Genomic DNA, 17,401 nt, shown 5'->3' with positions numbered 1-17,401 from the left:
AGATTTGAGCTTTGAAATGTTGTCCATTTGAAACAAGTGTTTGAGTGTTTAATGCATTCACATAATTTTTTTGCAGAAGCTGTGGGTCACCAGGCTAGATATACGTACAGCTAAGTGAGGCATGTGAATTGGGGGCCTGGTGGAGTTGGTTCAATTTTAGAAGATAATGTAATTCAGCTTATAATCAGAGTGACATTCTGTAAAAGACCTCTCTCGATTTTCAAAGAGGATTGGAACCCTTTTGCAAATCTCAGCTGCTGTACACAAATGAAACCAATTCTGAGGAAAGGTTCCAGCTGAAACAATAACTTGTATTTTTTTCTCGACAGATGGTAACTACTTTCTCTGTATAACCACCAGTTTTTGCTGGTTCAATGCAGAAAACAGGCCATTAGCCTAACTGGACTTTGCTTATACTCTACCTGAGCCTCCACTCACCCTTCCTCATCTAACCCTAGCTTATATATCCTCTGCTTCATTTCTCCCTCATGCTTTTTCAGGTTCCCCTTAAATGTATCCATACTATTTACCAAAACTATTCCTTGTGGTAGCGAATTCCAGTTTCTACACATTCAATGTGTTACCCTTCGCAATTTCTGCCAGCTTCAATGAGATCCTCCCACCAGACATATCTTACTGCCCTCACCCTTTCAGCATTCCAAAAGGACTGTTCCCTTCAAGACTCTCTAGTCTATTCCAGCATCTCCACCAACCAATCCCGCTCTCATGGCACTTTCTTGTGGAACTACAGGAGATCCAATGCCTTTTACCTCTTCATCATCCAGGTACCCAAACAGTCCTTTCATACAAAACAGCAATTCTTTTACACTTCTTCCAAGCTAATGTACTGTGTTCAGTATTCACGATGTGGTCTCCTCCACAATGGAGAAACCAAACACAGATTGGGTGCCCACTTTGAGGAATATCTGTATTCAGTCCATGGGGTCAACTCTAAGCATCCTGTCACTTTAATTTTCCATTCAACTCCCATTCTGATCTATCTGTCTGTGGTTTCCAGTACTGTTTTAACGATGCCTTATGTAAGCTGGGCCATAGCACCTTTTGGACACGTTGCAAACTTCTGAGCTCAATATCAAATTTGACAACTCTGAGTAATTTGCTTTTCCTCTTTGTATCAGAACTGGCCAATTCTACTGTAAATTATCCACCTATGCAATATTAACTCAATCTTACTCTTTCCACTAATACTGTTTTGACCTGCATTTCACAGCTTTTATATGTTCCATTGTAAGAGATAAGAGCTATTTCTTTAATTTTTCTTAAAACTCTCTTATTTGGTCTCTTTTGACAAAAAGGTCATCTCGCTTAAAGGTGAATTCTGTTTCTCTTTCCACTGACCTGCTGACTGTTTCCAGCATTTTCTGTTTTTATTCCACAGTCTTTACCACGATCTAGGTAAAGACGTTTCTCTTGAATTCCCTCATAATTATTTGCACTTCTCGATGTTTTGAAGAAACCTGTTTTAATAGAAGTTTAATGAAACTTCAAGGCGAAACCAATTTGCTGTTTTTCTGATGCAATCTTCAGAACCTGAACCAACTTTTAAGTTTCTGTAATTTATTAGGAAATAATTATCCCTGCATTTATATAGTGCTTCACCATAATGTAGGTGGAAATCTGTGCCAAAAAAATCATAAGTGCTGCTTTTGGATTATTAAAACATCATGGTGCAGCTCTCCCACACTGATTCATCCATGTACATTAGGATTGTGGTTTGAGATTATGATCACTGTGCAATACAGGTCCCATGTAAGGAAAGCAGCATTGTACAATACTTCATACAGCTGTCAGCACTCAGCCACACAGTTTGCATGTCAGGGCCTCGGTAAGTAAAGGGATTTTCTCCACACCACAACAACAAATCTTTTCATGGCTTTCATGATATCAGAGAGGAAGGACACGGAAAGATGCATATTCTGCTTTACAGGCTACAGTCTAAAGGTCCTGATGGATGAAATCTACTCCAGGAGGGAGATGCAGTGCGCCAAGAAAGCCAAAGGGCCTTCAAGGCTGGGAGTATCATAGAAGATGATGTCTGACTGTTCCACCAGGAGTGAAACTCTATGCAGTATGGAGCAATATTGTAACAAGTACCTTAACTTCCCAGGATATGTCAAAATGAGAACTCCAACAGTTCAACTTGCTCATTAATTATCATGACTTCAGCTGCCGCACACAGTCTCACTCAGGCAGATACTGTAATAACATGATCATACTTCAAAATACATCCATACACTGAGATACACTCCCCCACATTCACTCATTGATCAAATCAGCCAGAACTGTAATTAGTGAGCAATTAAGAAAATGCTTTTGCTTTGCTGTTCTGGGCAAAGTTCAGAGAAATACAAGGCAGGCCATCTTGGGCTCAGTGTGTCACCAGGTTAGAGGAAATGATCCTCCCCAATGTGATCACTGGAGCAACCCAAACACCTCTCCAGGGCACTTTGGAGTGAGCTGTGAATTCTAAGATAAGGATACTGCTAAGCACCAATAAAAAAAGAAAATTTTTGGAAAAACTCAGCGGGTCAGGCATCTGTGGAAAGGGAAACAGTTAATGTTTCAGGACTGAGGCGTAGAACATAGAACAGCACAGGAACAGGCCCTTCAGCCTATGATGTCTGTGCCGACCATGATGTCAATTTAAATTGCATGTCTGCCTGCACGAGGTCTAGTCCTTCCATTCCCTGCTTGTTCTTGGGCCTGTCTAAATACTTCTTAAAAGTTGCTATCATATCTGCTTTCACCACCTCCTCTATCAGCGCATTCCAGGCACTGACAACTCTCTGTGTAATAAGCTTGACTCACACATCTCCTTTAAACTTTCCCCCTCTCACCTTAAATCTATGCCCTCTAATATTTGACATTTCCACCATGGAAAAAAGACTCTGACCATCTGTCCTATATATGCCTCTCATAATTTTGTAAACTTCTATCAGGTCGCCCTTCAGCTGCTGAACCTCCAGAGAAAACAATCCAAGTTTGTCCAACCTCTCCTTATAGCTAATACTCTCTAACCCAGGTAACATCCTGGTGAACCTCTTCTGCACCCTCTCCAAAGCCTCCATATCCTTCCTGTGATGCAGTGACAAGAACTGCACCCAATACTCCAAATATGGCCTGACCAAAGTTTTATTACAACTGTAACGATTTCCTGACTCTTATACTCTGTGCCCTGACCAATGAAGGCAAATATACCATATGCCTTCTTTACCACCCTATTTACTTGTGTTACCACTTTCAGAGAGCTATGGATTTGCACTTCAAGATCTCTGTACTTCAATGCTTCTAAGGGTCTTGCCATTTACTGTACATCTTCTTCTTGCATTTGACCTCCCAAAGTGCAACACCTCAGACTTGTCCGGATTAAGCTCCATCTGCCATTTCTCTGCCCGTATTTCCAACTGGTCTTCATCCTGCTGTATCCTTCGACAACCTTCCTCCCTATCCACAATTCCGCCAATTTTGATCTTTCATCAGAACTGAGAAAGAGAGAAACAAGTTAGCCTAGATAACAGAAAAGATGGGGGAGGGCGATGGGTGGAACGAAGGGAATATCTCTGATAGGGCAAAACAATGTGGCAGTTAAGAACCGGTTAAGCACCTTTGAATGTGTAATCTTGTAAAATCTGGGTAGGCAGACTATACAACTGAAAAAATGGGACAGAAGATGGTGGTGGTGGAGGGGGGTGGGTGAGAGGGGGGGATGGTGGCTGGCAAAAATGTCCAATCCAGATACAAATGGAAAGAAAGGGCTAATTGTCCAAAGTTGGAGAACTCGCTATTGGGTCCCTCAGCTGCCATATGCTAAGCACCACCTCAGATCCTGGAACCACAAGGGCAGAAGTGGGCAAGGACAGACACCAGGCTCCAGTGGGCTACAGGCAGGTGTGGGACAGCAAGAACCTCCACCTGAATTTCCAGAGTACTGTGATTTGATCTCACAACGGTCATAACCATGTACAACTCTGGAATTATTCGATGTTTACATGCTGATTTTAAATGGTAGTCATAGCAATGCTAGCCTGAGATTAGAGTGTCAAAATAGATGATTCTTTTACAAAGAGCCGTGAGACATGTGGGAAAATAAATGAACACAGATTGTTCAGTCAAGGTCCATGCAGTAACTGGCTGGTGCTGGTTATTTTAATTATAGAGTGAGCTGTTTTAAAAGAGCACCAGCTTTGGAGAGAAGAAAAGGGAATATTTTTAGCATTTGTATACTGACATACTACAACATGCATTAATGACATTGAAAGAAGTATTTGAAAAATCCTTTCGCCAAAAGCCTCTTAAAGCTTCAAAGACTATGCCCCTTTCACCTTTGCTATTTCAAAATATGCTTAAGGATAGTAATCTCCCTCAGTTATTTCAGAGACTCTACAAAACCTCTGTGACAAAAAGTTGAAAACATTATGTTATAGTTATACTTTAGCTTGCTGAGCCTGCAGTAATCGATTTGGAATTTGAGGAGAGACCATTGAAACATGTATGACATTTGTTCTTGGAAGCTATTTGGTTCTATGTTGTTAGTAACAGAAGGTAGAAAGTTGATGAGTTTTGCTTCGTAACCTGAGGGAAACAGTCCCATTTTCTGAAAGCTTTTCTGCCCACAGAGATGAAAATCATTGCCATAACTTGCAAAATATCTTCCCAAACTGTATTATGCCACTCATAATGTATTTTTATTTTGTATCTGCCAAAATGGGCAGAGTGATGACATAATAGATTGGGATGGAAAGGAAACATGGCATTTTACACACTGTGTTCTCAGCATATTAACTGATGGTTTTATTACCTATTGAGTTACATTACTGATATTTGAATTAACATCTCTCCATCTTCCAATACTTTTAGATGAAGATTTGTCAGATGTCAGCAGCATCAAGATGGAAACTCCTAATTCCATTAATGGCTGTGATCCTCTGAGTTCAATGGTAAGTAACTTTCACAACTACTTGGAGACACAAGAGACTGCAGATGCTGGAACCTGGAGCAAAAACCAATCTGCTGGAAGAATTCAACAGGTCAGGCAGTATCTATGATGAGCAGGAGGTGGGGGGGCGGGGGGAGAGGAATTGTCAATGTTTTGTCCTAATGTAGGTTTTCGACCTGAAACATTTGACAATTCCATTTCCCCTGCCCCCCACCCCCCCCAACAGATGCAGCTCAATTCACCAAGTTCCTCCAGCAGCTTGCTTTTGTTTCACTACTATTTATTGTCCACTCTAGACATATTTTAACTGTCTGTTGTGTTAATGCATTCATAATTACTGTACAGCAAATTAAGAAATTTCCAACTGAATAATCCAAAAAAAAACTAAATGGAAAACATTGGATTTTGCAGGAGTAATGACAGTGAAACTATTGGTATTTGCTATTGTTATTGCCTTAAACCTGTGAGCAGGTTCAGGAGTGTTTGCAAGTGTGTTCAAATGCAGAAATCCTGAAGTTGATGTCAGCAATTCACCAGAGGTCTGTGGGCTGTGATTCAATATTGAATTCAATACAGTGTTAAATGGGGGAAGTGAAGAACTGAGTTCATAACCCTGTACTTCCCCAGTCTTCATGTGACGATCTGCACCAGGAGTATTTCCCTATTGATTTTAATGGAAAGAAACAGCTGCGTGAGATTTGAGTAATAGCTTGTTGATTTAAAAAGACTTTCCTTTGATTTATTAATTTATAAAGACTTCTAAAAATGCTTCCAAGATTTTTTTTTAATTTCAAATGTCTTGTTATTTTACATTTTTTAAAATGATTAAAAATGTTTAAGGCTTTTTAAAGATGTTTTTATGCTTTATAAGTACTTTAAGTATTTTTTATGTTCTTTAAGTTTATACAAGTTTTTGAATGTTACTGAATGCCTTTGAATGTCTCAGAAGCATTATAAAAAATTAATGCACATTGTGTTTCTTGCTAAATCTGAAGGCATGACAGTCCAGTGTCAGGGTTTTTTCTGATTGCATGGTCAAGGCTAATTTTGCCATCCCATGTGATGTCCCCTTCTTCACCTGCAGGAGAGAACGATGTGCAAACCTCAAAGCAAAACCCATCCAACATTTTCTCTACATTTACCTGGGGAGGCCAGCTAAAGGTCGATGCACATTTTTACCAAGAACTCATTGGCAGCTTTTCTTCAGCTCGTAGCTTTTCACAATGTCCGGACCTTTGGTCTGTCTCTCATCAGATTACTTAGAGTCAACCAAGTGTGTGAAGAAAGCCTGAAAACAACATATGAAATTAGATAAAATTTCTAAGCTACAGAAAGAATTCATTCACCAGAAATTTTCTTGGGGAAATTCTCAGCTTTGCCTTCCATTATATGAGTGACAGAGATACCATATGAATGAGCATTTCCTTCAATCTCTCACTAAACTTAAGCCAGCAATCAAGAAGAATTTAGAGCCAATCACCTCCTAAAATAAATATGTCTAAGTTTGTGTATGCTTAGTCTCAACGAGCCAAGGGTGAAGTTGAAATAAGCAGTTTTAGCAGATTCTTCACTTGACATTCCAAATTGTTACTGATCAATCATCAATAAGTGAAACAATACTGAACCAAATAGAACAAACAATGAAGAACAACAGCACACACTTATTAAAATGGTCTTTAATGTTCAAAGTGAGGGAAATTAGTACAAGAGGTTTTACCTTACAACGATAACCACAGTCAAAAAGTGACATCATTGACTGTAAACAAAAGCTTTGGGACATTTGTGAGCACATGAAAGGTGCTACATTAATTTATATTCTTTTTTTATATAATATTTATCCAGAATTTGCTATAGTTTCTCAGCAGTTAAGATGTAAAGGAAAAGACATGTTTTCAAGATGGTTTTCAATACTCAAAAATCATTGAGAATAATTGGCCTTATTATCCTAGTATCTTATTCTTGGTGTGAGGACACTCAGGCTAAAGCAATATAAAGCAAGCCCAGGACATTTTTATTGTTACTTGCCTATTAGTTTCTGTTCCAGTTTATGTAAATTACAAGAAAGCATCCTCCGTCTATGAAATCCATGAAAATGAGCAACAATGAAAGCTGTCAAGCAATTAACAGTTGCTACACAGTGATATTTAACTTGTGTGCTCCAGAAATTGGTTCCATCTCTATTTTGACCTGTATCCATCTGTATGATGCTTTGTCTTGAGCAAAGGGTAGATTGAGAGATGAACTTATGTATAAAAGCAGCAAAATGCAACCACTTCTGTTGTCTTGGTGACAAAAACTAAATGTTGCTGACTTCACTAAACACTTGGCAACCAATCTGATAAGCTATTTTGCGTACGTGAAACCAGTATGCAAAGCAAATAGAGCAATTTTATTTACTCCAAGGAATATGGAGTGTGTAAATTTAAATCACAGCTGTTACTCATGTCCTCTTGTACTGATAAGGTCAGTGTTCATGTCTTACCTGGTGATTTTATTTACCTTAAACATCATTTGAAACACGGCGCATTAATAGTTGGAGAAAAATAGTTCAAAGAGTGCAGAGACTGGAAGCGGTGAATTGATGAAAGGAATGTGTGTGTGTGCCCTTTTTTCTACTGAATTGATTTCCTAGACCGTGAAATCTCAAACTAAACTGGAAGCCAGCTGCTTTGCCTGATGATCATTGCTCACATAAATCATTAGTCACAGTACCGAGTGTAAGAAAATTTGTTTTTAGTTCCACTTCAGTTATGAGAAGATTTGGCCATTCAATTGATAGCACATTGCTCCATCAAGATCTTGAAGTGATCAGAATTTCAAATCAATTAATTCATTATCCACATTCAGGCTGAATTTTTTTTTGAGATTGTGCAGTTCCAATGCCACTGTGCAAAATGATGACATACTACCTTTGGGTCCAACCAGCACTTTCACTGCACCAGCATCATCGCAGCCAAATGACCTTTCTTAATTGTCCCTGCTTGCAGTGTTGACAGTCACAGAAAATCAGAGCTGAGCATGATTTTGTTCACATCTGATGTCTATGCACCTTCTTGCTGCAGGAGCTAATGTATAATGGCCTCAGCCAGGAAGGTTAGCTAATTATTTTTTTCCTCAGTATTGTGGAAACACAAGTTCATTTGTAATGCTCACATAGTAACCTGTCTAAAATTAGCTAATGCACTGATAAAAAGCCAGCTACACATCAAAACATAAATCTTCTCAATTTGTTTGAGTTAACTCTGAATTTTGCAGAGATGTTTTGCCACGTTAAAGTCATTCAATAAATGCAAGTTATTGGTGTTACTTCTACCAGAACAACTCCTGGCCAAAAATAAGCACTTCAAAAGAAAGCCTCTTTAACAAGTTTTCTTTGACTCATGTAAACAATAGAATTAATATCTAATATAGAAAAAAGCAATGCAGCTTTCCAGAAGGAATCTTTATTATAATTATATATTTCTGAGAGTTTCCAGACTCTGTTCTTTGTGTTATAGCAGACATTGAGACCTCGATTTCCCAGTGTGATGTCAACTACCCCTGAACCACCATGCAATGATTCAATCCTACGGAGGACCAGAGAGGAAGATCGGGAGATGCCACACAGAAAGTAAGAAATATGCCATTTTTAAATACATGGCTAGTGACATCCTGGCACATACTGACAGTTCTTTTGTACAAATTGGCCCTGTTAAGTGAGCATGTGTTCCACAGTCTTTGTATGGCCGAACACAGTCAATTGATAATAGTATATTCAGAAGGAAAGCTATTTACCACAATGAAGATGGGCTTCATATATCTTTGCTGGGAACAAATTGAATATGCACCAAAACATTCTAATTACAGGTCTAACACATGCTCACTCAACAACGTTACATCATGGATTGACATGAGTCAGACCACAAACACATGGTGTAGAGGGTGCCAAATCTTAAAGGAATGGTGGTGTGCCAAGAAGTTTTCATGTCTTTCTAAAATTACTTCTATTTTTCTTGATCTACTCTTTCTTTCTCATCCTCAGTCTCCTCTGATGTTTGGTTCCTCACACCATTGTATATTATTTTTTTCTTTCAAGGGTCCTAGTAACTGTTTAACTTCTCACTTCCTTCAGTCATCCCTTCTACTCCCTATCAAAATTGTGGAACTTCTCCCCTCCACACCACAACCCCTCAACTTTGTTAATTCTTCTGCCTACAGCCCAACAATTTTAATTTCAAGCATAATGCTGACTTCTTGATTTCTTCATTTCTCATAATTTGTTAATTCTGGCTGTGCTGTGCATTCCTCACCAAGGTCCTTTATCTGAGCATACTCAATTATTTCTTTTCAAATGGCTGGACAGCATTAGACAATGTGCAGATATTGGCCTGCAGCATGGATATTCTTTCCCTCAGCTTTGAGCAGTGTCTAAGTGGATTTAACAGGCAGTTATTGCCAAAAGACTGCTCTTCAGGGGAGCATTGGCATCCCTTCATTCTGGCTGAGTAACATACCCTCATTAATAAAGTGTCATAACTAAAAGCCATAGAAGGAATAGCAACACTTTCCCTTAGATTTATCACTTGAAAGTATGTCTTAATTCACCTTTTTACTTATTGTTTAAATGCGTGTTAACTGCGGGCATTTGATGTTATTTTAAATTTGATGCACCAGGACACTTCATGGAGAAACTGAATTTCACTGTCAGGTTAGAATATATTTCCTGTTGAAAGTCTGTATTAATTTGCATTATTTTGTCTTTCGTTGTTCCCACCACTAAGCTACGGTATGTCTATTTGATTGCCAACTCTAAAATATTGAAAAAATAGAATTCCTCATTTATTTCTGTCCACTTATAATGTAATATATTTTAATATGTTTTAATGAATGTTGCAATTAACAAAGCCAGGAAATGGAAAATATCATCCTTCTTTGTTTTCCAATGTCAGGATCATACTGTCCAAAGTTGTGTCCAGCGTAGTCTGGTGCAGATTATTGCTCTTTTACTCAGCTCCAACAAATGTATCTTTCACCTAAAGTCAGATGTATTACCTTTCCTATTGCAGTACAGCACCCTTGTGCAGAATAAGTCTGATAACACCAATTCAGAACTGTGGTGGGCTTGTGTAACATGCAGTTTAGCTGGGACTGTCCATGCTTTGTTCAAACAGAACCCAGGCAGGTAGCAGATTATCCTAACAAATTCCCAGGGTGAAAAGAACAATATATTAAATCACTGCTCCACTTCATACCTTTTAAAACAAGCTGTGATATTTTATTTCTAGTCATTGCTATATATTTTTTGTGACCATCTCATTATCAGTTGTTTCCATTTTACCCCCTCCCCCTTTTGCTTTGTGCATATTTGAAGAAATACAGGTAATTTTTTCATGTGACTGTCCCACTTTTGTTATCTGAATTGCCTATACAAATGTTTGTAAGCACCACTTGGGGAGAAATTTATCTTTGGTCATTAGCACTAAATGCACGTGAATGTAATGTGTTGCATTTACTTCATTATATTTTTGATATCCTTGAAGTTAATGGAGTTTCCCCAAAATCTATTGAGTTAATGGGTGGAACCAATGTAGGCCCTCCCTGGGTTATGAACATCCCACTTATGGACACACGTACATATGATTGAGCTGACTTACGAATTTTCAACTTAACAAAAATTTTCCATTGAATTTTTAAATAATTTTTGAAGCAGGTCAAGCTTTCCTAACTTTATAGCAGAGCTTCACCGTTGAGTGTGAGGCCAATCAAGAGATTTGGAGTTAACCAGTGAGATCGGAACTTGACCGCTTGCTGCCGAGACTGAGGCAATATTTTCAGTGGGAATTAGTGGGTTGAGCACTGTGCCCGGATCTTCTGAGGTTTGTATAGGGATGGATTTACCCGCTGCGGCAAGGCTACAGGCATCTTCAGCCGAGTGGGAATGGGGCATTTCCGCATGCCTTATTTAATACACACACACCCCCCCCCCCCCCCCCCCCCACATGCTTCAACAATTGTGATCTGGGTCCAGCCAAGCAGACTCACTCATTCATTCACTGATTCAGTGAGGCCAGCTGGCGGCTGCTCTTCCCATGCCTGCTCACTCTCCCTTCACAGCTGGTTCTGTGATCCTCTCCCACACACCTTTTGTTCATTTCTGACTTGCAAAAAATTCAGATTCCAAACAGTTACAAGGAACTGAACCCTGTTGTAACCTGGGGACTGCCTGTATTCGTTCATCCACACGTTTAGCACTAGCAACCAAAGGCAAGTTTCATCCTTTCATGTCATATCCCACACTAAGTTCATGAATGTTTAATGCTTTAGCTTTTCATGTAAATATCTTCATCTCAGGCCATTAAATCCTATAAGCATAGTCAGGCAACTTAAGCTGTGGCAAAGCTAAGGCTTGGTGCTTGGGAAGGGGGATGGGGATAGTGAGAGGGTAGGTATGGTGAGGGCAACACATAAAACGCTGGAGGAACTCAGCAGGTCAGGCAGCATCTATGGAGGGAAATGAACAGTCGACATCTGGCAAACGTGAGATTTAACAAGAGTGGCAGGAAATGGCAGGAAAAATGGGCGGCGCGATTCGTTGGGCCGGAAGGGCCTGTTACCATTGCTGTAAATAAAATTTTTTTAAATTTTTAAAAAAATTTCAAGAAACTGAGCTGGGAAATGCAGCCATACTGATCTAAGAGTCAAGCTGACAACTGAACAGAATTGCAAGTTGTAATTTAACTGGAGGCCAGATATAGGTGGCAAGGATTCCTTGGAGCAAAATAAAGAACGATCTTCAGAGCTGAGCTAGCAAGGTGATTGTTGAAGTTTTTACCCTATTTCCCAGCACTGGTTCTGCCACTTGGTATATATAGAATATGGGAACTAATTTGTGGTTCTGTCCCCATTGTTAATATCTACACATTTGTTTCCATGCTATCTGAGAAAGGTAGACTAGGAACGTAGCGGAAAGCATTTGCTTTTAGTACTGATTCATATTGTTAATTAAAAATGAAAATATGCAGGGTTTTTGTTTAATGTTTATTTATTCCCTCTTTGCCTTCCCTCCTTGCTGAGGCTTAATCTAATGGACACTACGCATCCTCCAGTGTCTCTCAGTGTTCATTAGTAATGTGTTAACCTTGACAGTGAGTGGCAGCAAGATATTCCTCCAGCTTTTCTGGTTCCCAAACCATTAATTAAGACAATAATTGGAAATGTCACATCTTCTGACCAGAGGTAGTCTGATTGATGGTCTGTCTGTCACTCCATCACAACTACTGTCATTGGAAAAGAAATCTGTAAATATACAATGTTCTCTTTACATTTACTCCATAAGAAGCATTTGGCAAAATATTGTGATAGCTTAATTAAATCAGCTGTCAAGTGACATTGTTGGCATTTGCAGACGGCTCTGCTTTGAAATGCTGCTGTCTCAGGGAAATATGAATGGGCTTGCCTTGGCTATGTAGATATAAGTGCATTGCTGGATGGCTGTCATCAGCAGTGTAAGGCAGTGACCCAGCTGAGAGCACTGGCTGACCTCATAAACTGTGAAAGCAAAACTCAAGTTTTCTGTGACGCTCTAAGTTGGGACTCATCCTCTTACAGATATGTACAACTTTTATAATCTGATCAGGGTAACTGTGCTTCAATGATTGTCGCTGCTTTTTTTTGGATCTTACTAATTAGTATTTTTATTATTAATTAGTATTAGCATTAATCAAATTCTATTTTGGGATCTTGCATTCTTGGTTAAATGATAGAAAAGAATAAGCATACTTTCTGTTTCCAAAGAAAATCTTGGATTCAGTCAGTGTATTCTTTCAGTTTCTTGATTGTCTCTACAGTCTAGACATCAGTTGATTGATCAAATTCTGTGAGGAGATCTTTAATGTTAGTGCAATAATGATGTGTCAGTTGTGGGTATGCACATTGTGGCAAGAATACCTAAACCACTTTCAGACTGAGACTACATGAATGCTTTGTTGATGAAAGGGCCAAAACAACATGCTAATGTACCTTAAATTTGACCTGTAATCAGGGAAGGAGTGTGGCGCAGGTGCAGGGAGGGGCTAATGAGGGAATGGTTTCTGCTGGTTAATTCCTAGAGAACTGGTAACTTTGACCTTTACACTAATGATTGCTTTTGTTGTGATGTTGTCAATATAATATAACAATGGTAATGTCTGTGGTACTGATGGCTCTCAGTTTTCTTATATTTTCTCACATGTCACGTATTATTTTGGTTTCTGACAGTATAACAGAGGAGGACAATGATAGCATCTGCTGTTATAACTTTGATACCAACCAAACAGAAACAGATGGTGAGTTGTGTTCGGTTCCAAATGTTCTGATTAGAGAGGTGCAGACTATTAATGTCAGACATTGATAATGGATTGAAGGTGAAGAGGACATACATGATCTACATGCTCGGAGGGATTCAGGTTAAATAAAGGTTATATAGCAGTTATATAAATCTCCATATAGATCCTACTTCGAGTGCTATACTTACTTTTGGTTACTGCACACCTGAAAATATATTTAGGCCTTCAAAGGGGGCAACTCTGTTTTACCAGACCAATACCATGGACTGACCTTGTATTTCCTCAAATACAAAAGACTGATGTAATGTTGTTCCTTACAATAATTAAGGAAGGTATTAAAATAGATACAGAGAAATTAGTTTGTCTTATAGTGAAGTCTAGAACAGCCTCAAAATTTGAGCCAGGATATTGCGGTGATATGAGGAAGCACTTCTTTATGAAAAGGATTATAGTACTGTGGAACTCTCTCCCTCAAAAGCTGGTTTATTGATTTATTGGTTTACTATTGTCACGTGTATGAGTGAAAAACTTTTGCGTGCTATCCAGGCAGGTCATGCCATACACAGAAGAAAACAGAATGCAAATATAGTGCAGCAGCTACAGAGTGCAGATAAAATACAAGGGCTACAAAGAGGCAGATCAAGAATTCATCTTTAGCATATGAGAGGTTCACTCAAGAGTCTAATAACAGTGGGATAGAAGCTGTCCTTGACTCTGGTGTATGTGCTTTCAAGCTTTTGTATCTTCTGCCCAATGGGAGAGGGGAGAAGTAAGAACAACCTGGGTGGGAGGGGTCCTTGATTATGTTGGCTGCTTTCCTGCTGTAGTGGGAAATGTAGGCAGAGTCAATGGAGGGGAGATTGGTTTGCATGATGCACTAGGCTGCATTCTCAATTCACTGCAATTTCTTGCAGTCTTGGACAGAGCAGTTGTCATACCAAGCTATGATGCATCCGGATAGGATGCTTTCTATGGTGCATCTGTTAAAAAAAAATCAATAGAAGTCGGCGGGGACATACTGAATTTCTTTAGCCTTCTGAGGAAGTAGAGGCATTGTTGTGCTTTCTTGGCCATGGCATCAATGTGGCTGGACCAGAGCAAATTGCTGGTAATATTTACAACCAGGAACTTGAAGCTCTCAACCATCTTCACCTCAATACCATTGATACAGTCAAGCGTATGTACTCCATCCCGTTTCCTGAAGTCAATGACCAGCTCCTTCATTTTGCTGACATTGAGGGAAAGGTTGTTGTCTTGACACCATGCCACTAGACTCTGTATCTCCTTCCTTTACCCTATCTCATCATTGTTTGAGGTCCAGCCCTCTACGGTAGTGTCATCTGCAAACTTATAAATGGGGCTAGAGCAAAATTTGCCCACACAGAGAGAGGATAGTAGAGGGTCTGAGAACACAGCCTTGTGGGTCACAGGTGTTAAGGAGGAGGTGTTGTCGCCTATCCTTACTGATTGCAGTCTGTTGGTCAGGAAGTCAAGGATCTGGGAGGTCAAAACTGAGACTGAGAAATTTTAGTTAGGCAAGGATAAGTAATGACACAGTTAAAGTACGGATCAACCATTATATAATTTAATGTGGAACAAGGTCTTGGGGGCTAAATGACCTCTTCCTGCTCATACATTCCAATGATGTCAACTGACTTCTGCAAAATCAACGTATGCTTGCAACTACTAATTGGTCTATTATGTGAACCAGATGAATATCAGGAGAGGACTTCTTATGGACCACCATCTGTCCATTCATCATCATCATCCTATCAATCTGAAGCATTAGATGCGTGTGAATTGGATCATGTGAACTCTATATTCAGAAAATTCTCCTTGGAGAGGTAAGGGTTAATAAGTAATGAGTTTTCATAAGTATTCTGAGCATAGCTACACAACACTGCAACACTCTACTTTGGCTATAAACATCATTGCTTTTTTATTTTCATTTTCCCCACTTATTTTCCTGTTTAGCAAGAACAGCAGCTTTGTTTATACTGTACAGTTGTTGACAATACCTCCCAATTATTGGTCCATTTTTAATAGAATAATATATTCCAAGCCAGAATTTGCTGGTGCAGTGTATCTTGCAGTATACATCATTAGTTAGAAATGTTTCTACATATCTCAGTTCAAAAATATTTCCACCATACTGTAACTTGTTAGAATTGTAAGATGATAATGGGGCAATAGAGGCAACAGGTCATCTGTGACCTTGATGAACAATAGGGTGATGAGTCCATCTCCTCACCCAATCAGACTAAGAAAAAGGAAAGACCAACCTTAAAGAAATAGTGTGAATTAGAATCAAATAAGGGACAGAAAGAGAAATAAAGAGCGGGAAAGAGAGAAAAAAAATTAAAAATTGACATTAAAAAAAACCGACAATAATTTATTACCTGAATGGAAAAGAACAACTGTTTAATTTGTTTAAACCAGAGAGGTTGATTGACAGTCATTTATAATTATCTTTCCAGCAAGATCCAGTTCAATAATTCAGATCTCCCTCGTGTGTTGGTTGAGAACTGATTAAATTCACGAGAAATAACTTTGACTTTGTACAATAATGATAATGTGTGATAGTGTGTGTTTGTGAATCAGCGATTTTTAATCTCTTCCAAATTTCTCCCAATGTTTACTTCCATTGAGCTCACTATAAATATGAAGGAAAGATGTAAACCTAATTGTTGTTACCCATTCTTTGCTATTGTTCATTGTCAAGATCTACCCCATTATATCAGAAATGGGCAAATTCATTCATGGAAGCTACATCTGTGATGTAACAAGTCAGGCTCATTTGGCAGTATTATTACTCTATCCATGTCAAAATGATTAGGACTGTTGTATCATTAAAGTGCTAATGCTTTGTTGGAAATGCCATTATTTCAGTGAGACAATAAACTTGCTAATTAGTCAGATGCTTAGCTTCAAGTCACAGTATGGAAAGTCAGGTGAGGTGTTCAATTGACTGCCAATTCTGTATTGCCCATTATTTGCCTTGTGATAAATTTCCAGCTCCTGCCATCGTTACCATGAATTTCTATGTAAATCAGTAGAAGAGATTGGAATTTTATTTGATAATGTATAAAATAGATAACCCAATGTTATTAGTTTACAAGTTCCCAGAAGAGGCAATCTGAGAAACATCTGATCTATGGTCTGCATTCAAAATACTCTGAGAAATATAAAAGGTTAATTATTTTCTCTTTTTCACAATATATCTTTGTAGACCTTTTCGTCCATCTGTAACCTCCGCCTCTCAGATCAGTAACCCTCTGAAACAAATGCTGCATACAACACTCAACGGTGACAACTTGGTGTCAGAAATCTCTTTTGTCGGTGGAAATGAGAGAGGTCTTTTCATCCAGTCAGTACAGCCAGCTTCTGCTGCAGAGAAGGCAGGACTGAAAGAAGGGTACCAGATGATCTTGGTAGGAATCATTATGCTGAACAATTGGAGAAGAGGCAGGCTTTGAACTATATTGGTTGTAACACAGTCCAATGGCACTCTAGTGGCTGAAACAGAGAAGGAATTGATTGATGTAAATGCTAATTCACACCTGTGTTAATGTTTAGAACAATGATTGCTTTGGAAATGGAAAATATGAGTGCATTTTGAAAACTATACGGATGACTGGATGTTCCTGAGTTCTCTGAAACAATAGGGAAATGCTTATTCTCATGCTGTTGCATCTTTGCTGATGGGTATATTATGATATAAGATTAATTATACTCAATCCAGTATCAGATTGATTATACACAATCCAGTATCAGTTCATTAACAATTGTAAATTGAAATGTACCATTTATATTGAAGCAAACTGACAAAACTGAGATTTGCATAATGTGGGCTGGAGCTCTTTCATCTAGAAAGCATTTCAGATATTGAAACAAGCTGGAATTATCCTTTGTCTAAAACTAATCCAAATTCTACCCATATATGGGAACTTTAAGGTGTCAGCCTGGCTCAATGGTTTGCACATTTTTCCTGTAAATCACCTCATTGTTGAATGAAGTACTTGAATAGCTACTCTGGACCAATGTTTCAGCGTGGTACTAGAGGAATTCTCCAACACAAGAGGGTCAGTCTTTTGAGATTAAATCTACTTGTCTCTTATATTTCTAAAGAACATCAGTAGTT

At 38.8% G+C, this 17,401-nt stretch overlaps 1 protein-coding gene across 1 annotated transcript in view; it reads left to right on the top strand.

The window, feature by feature from the left end:
- The window catches only part of card11 (caspase recruitment domain family, member 11), a 212,752-nt gene that overhangs the window by 154,011 nt on the left and 41,340 nt on the right, over positions 1-17,401 (top strand). The window contains exons 11-15 of the mRNA XM_052021291.1: positions 4,879-4,958; positions 8,455-8,567; positions 13,193-13,260; positions 14,972-15,104; positions 16,490-16,691. Of these exons, the coding sequence (XP_051877251.1) occupies positions 4,879-4,958; positions 8,455-8,567; positions 13,193-13,260; positions 14,972-15,104; positions 16,490-16,691 (596 nt within the window). The remainder of the gene's footprint in view (positions 1-4,878; positions 4,959-8,454; positions 8,568-13,192; positions 13,261-14,971; positions 15,105-16,489; positions 16,692-17,401) is intronic.

The sequence above is a fragment of the Pristis pectinata genome, chromosome 8 (assembly GCF_009764475.1).
Source record: "Pristis pectinata isolate sPriPec2 chromosome 8, sPriPec2.1.pri, whole genome shotgun sequence".
NCBI lineage: Eukaryota > Metazoa > Chordata > Chondrichthyes > Rhinopristiformes > Pristidae > Pristis > Pristis pectinata.
Note: the sequence above shows the minus strand (reverse complement) of the source record. Positions and strands in the feature narration are given on the sequence as shown.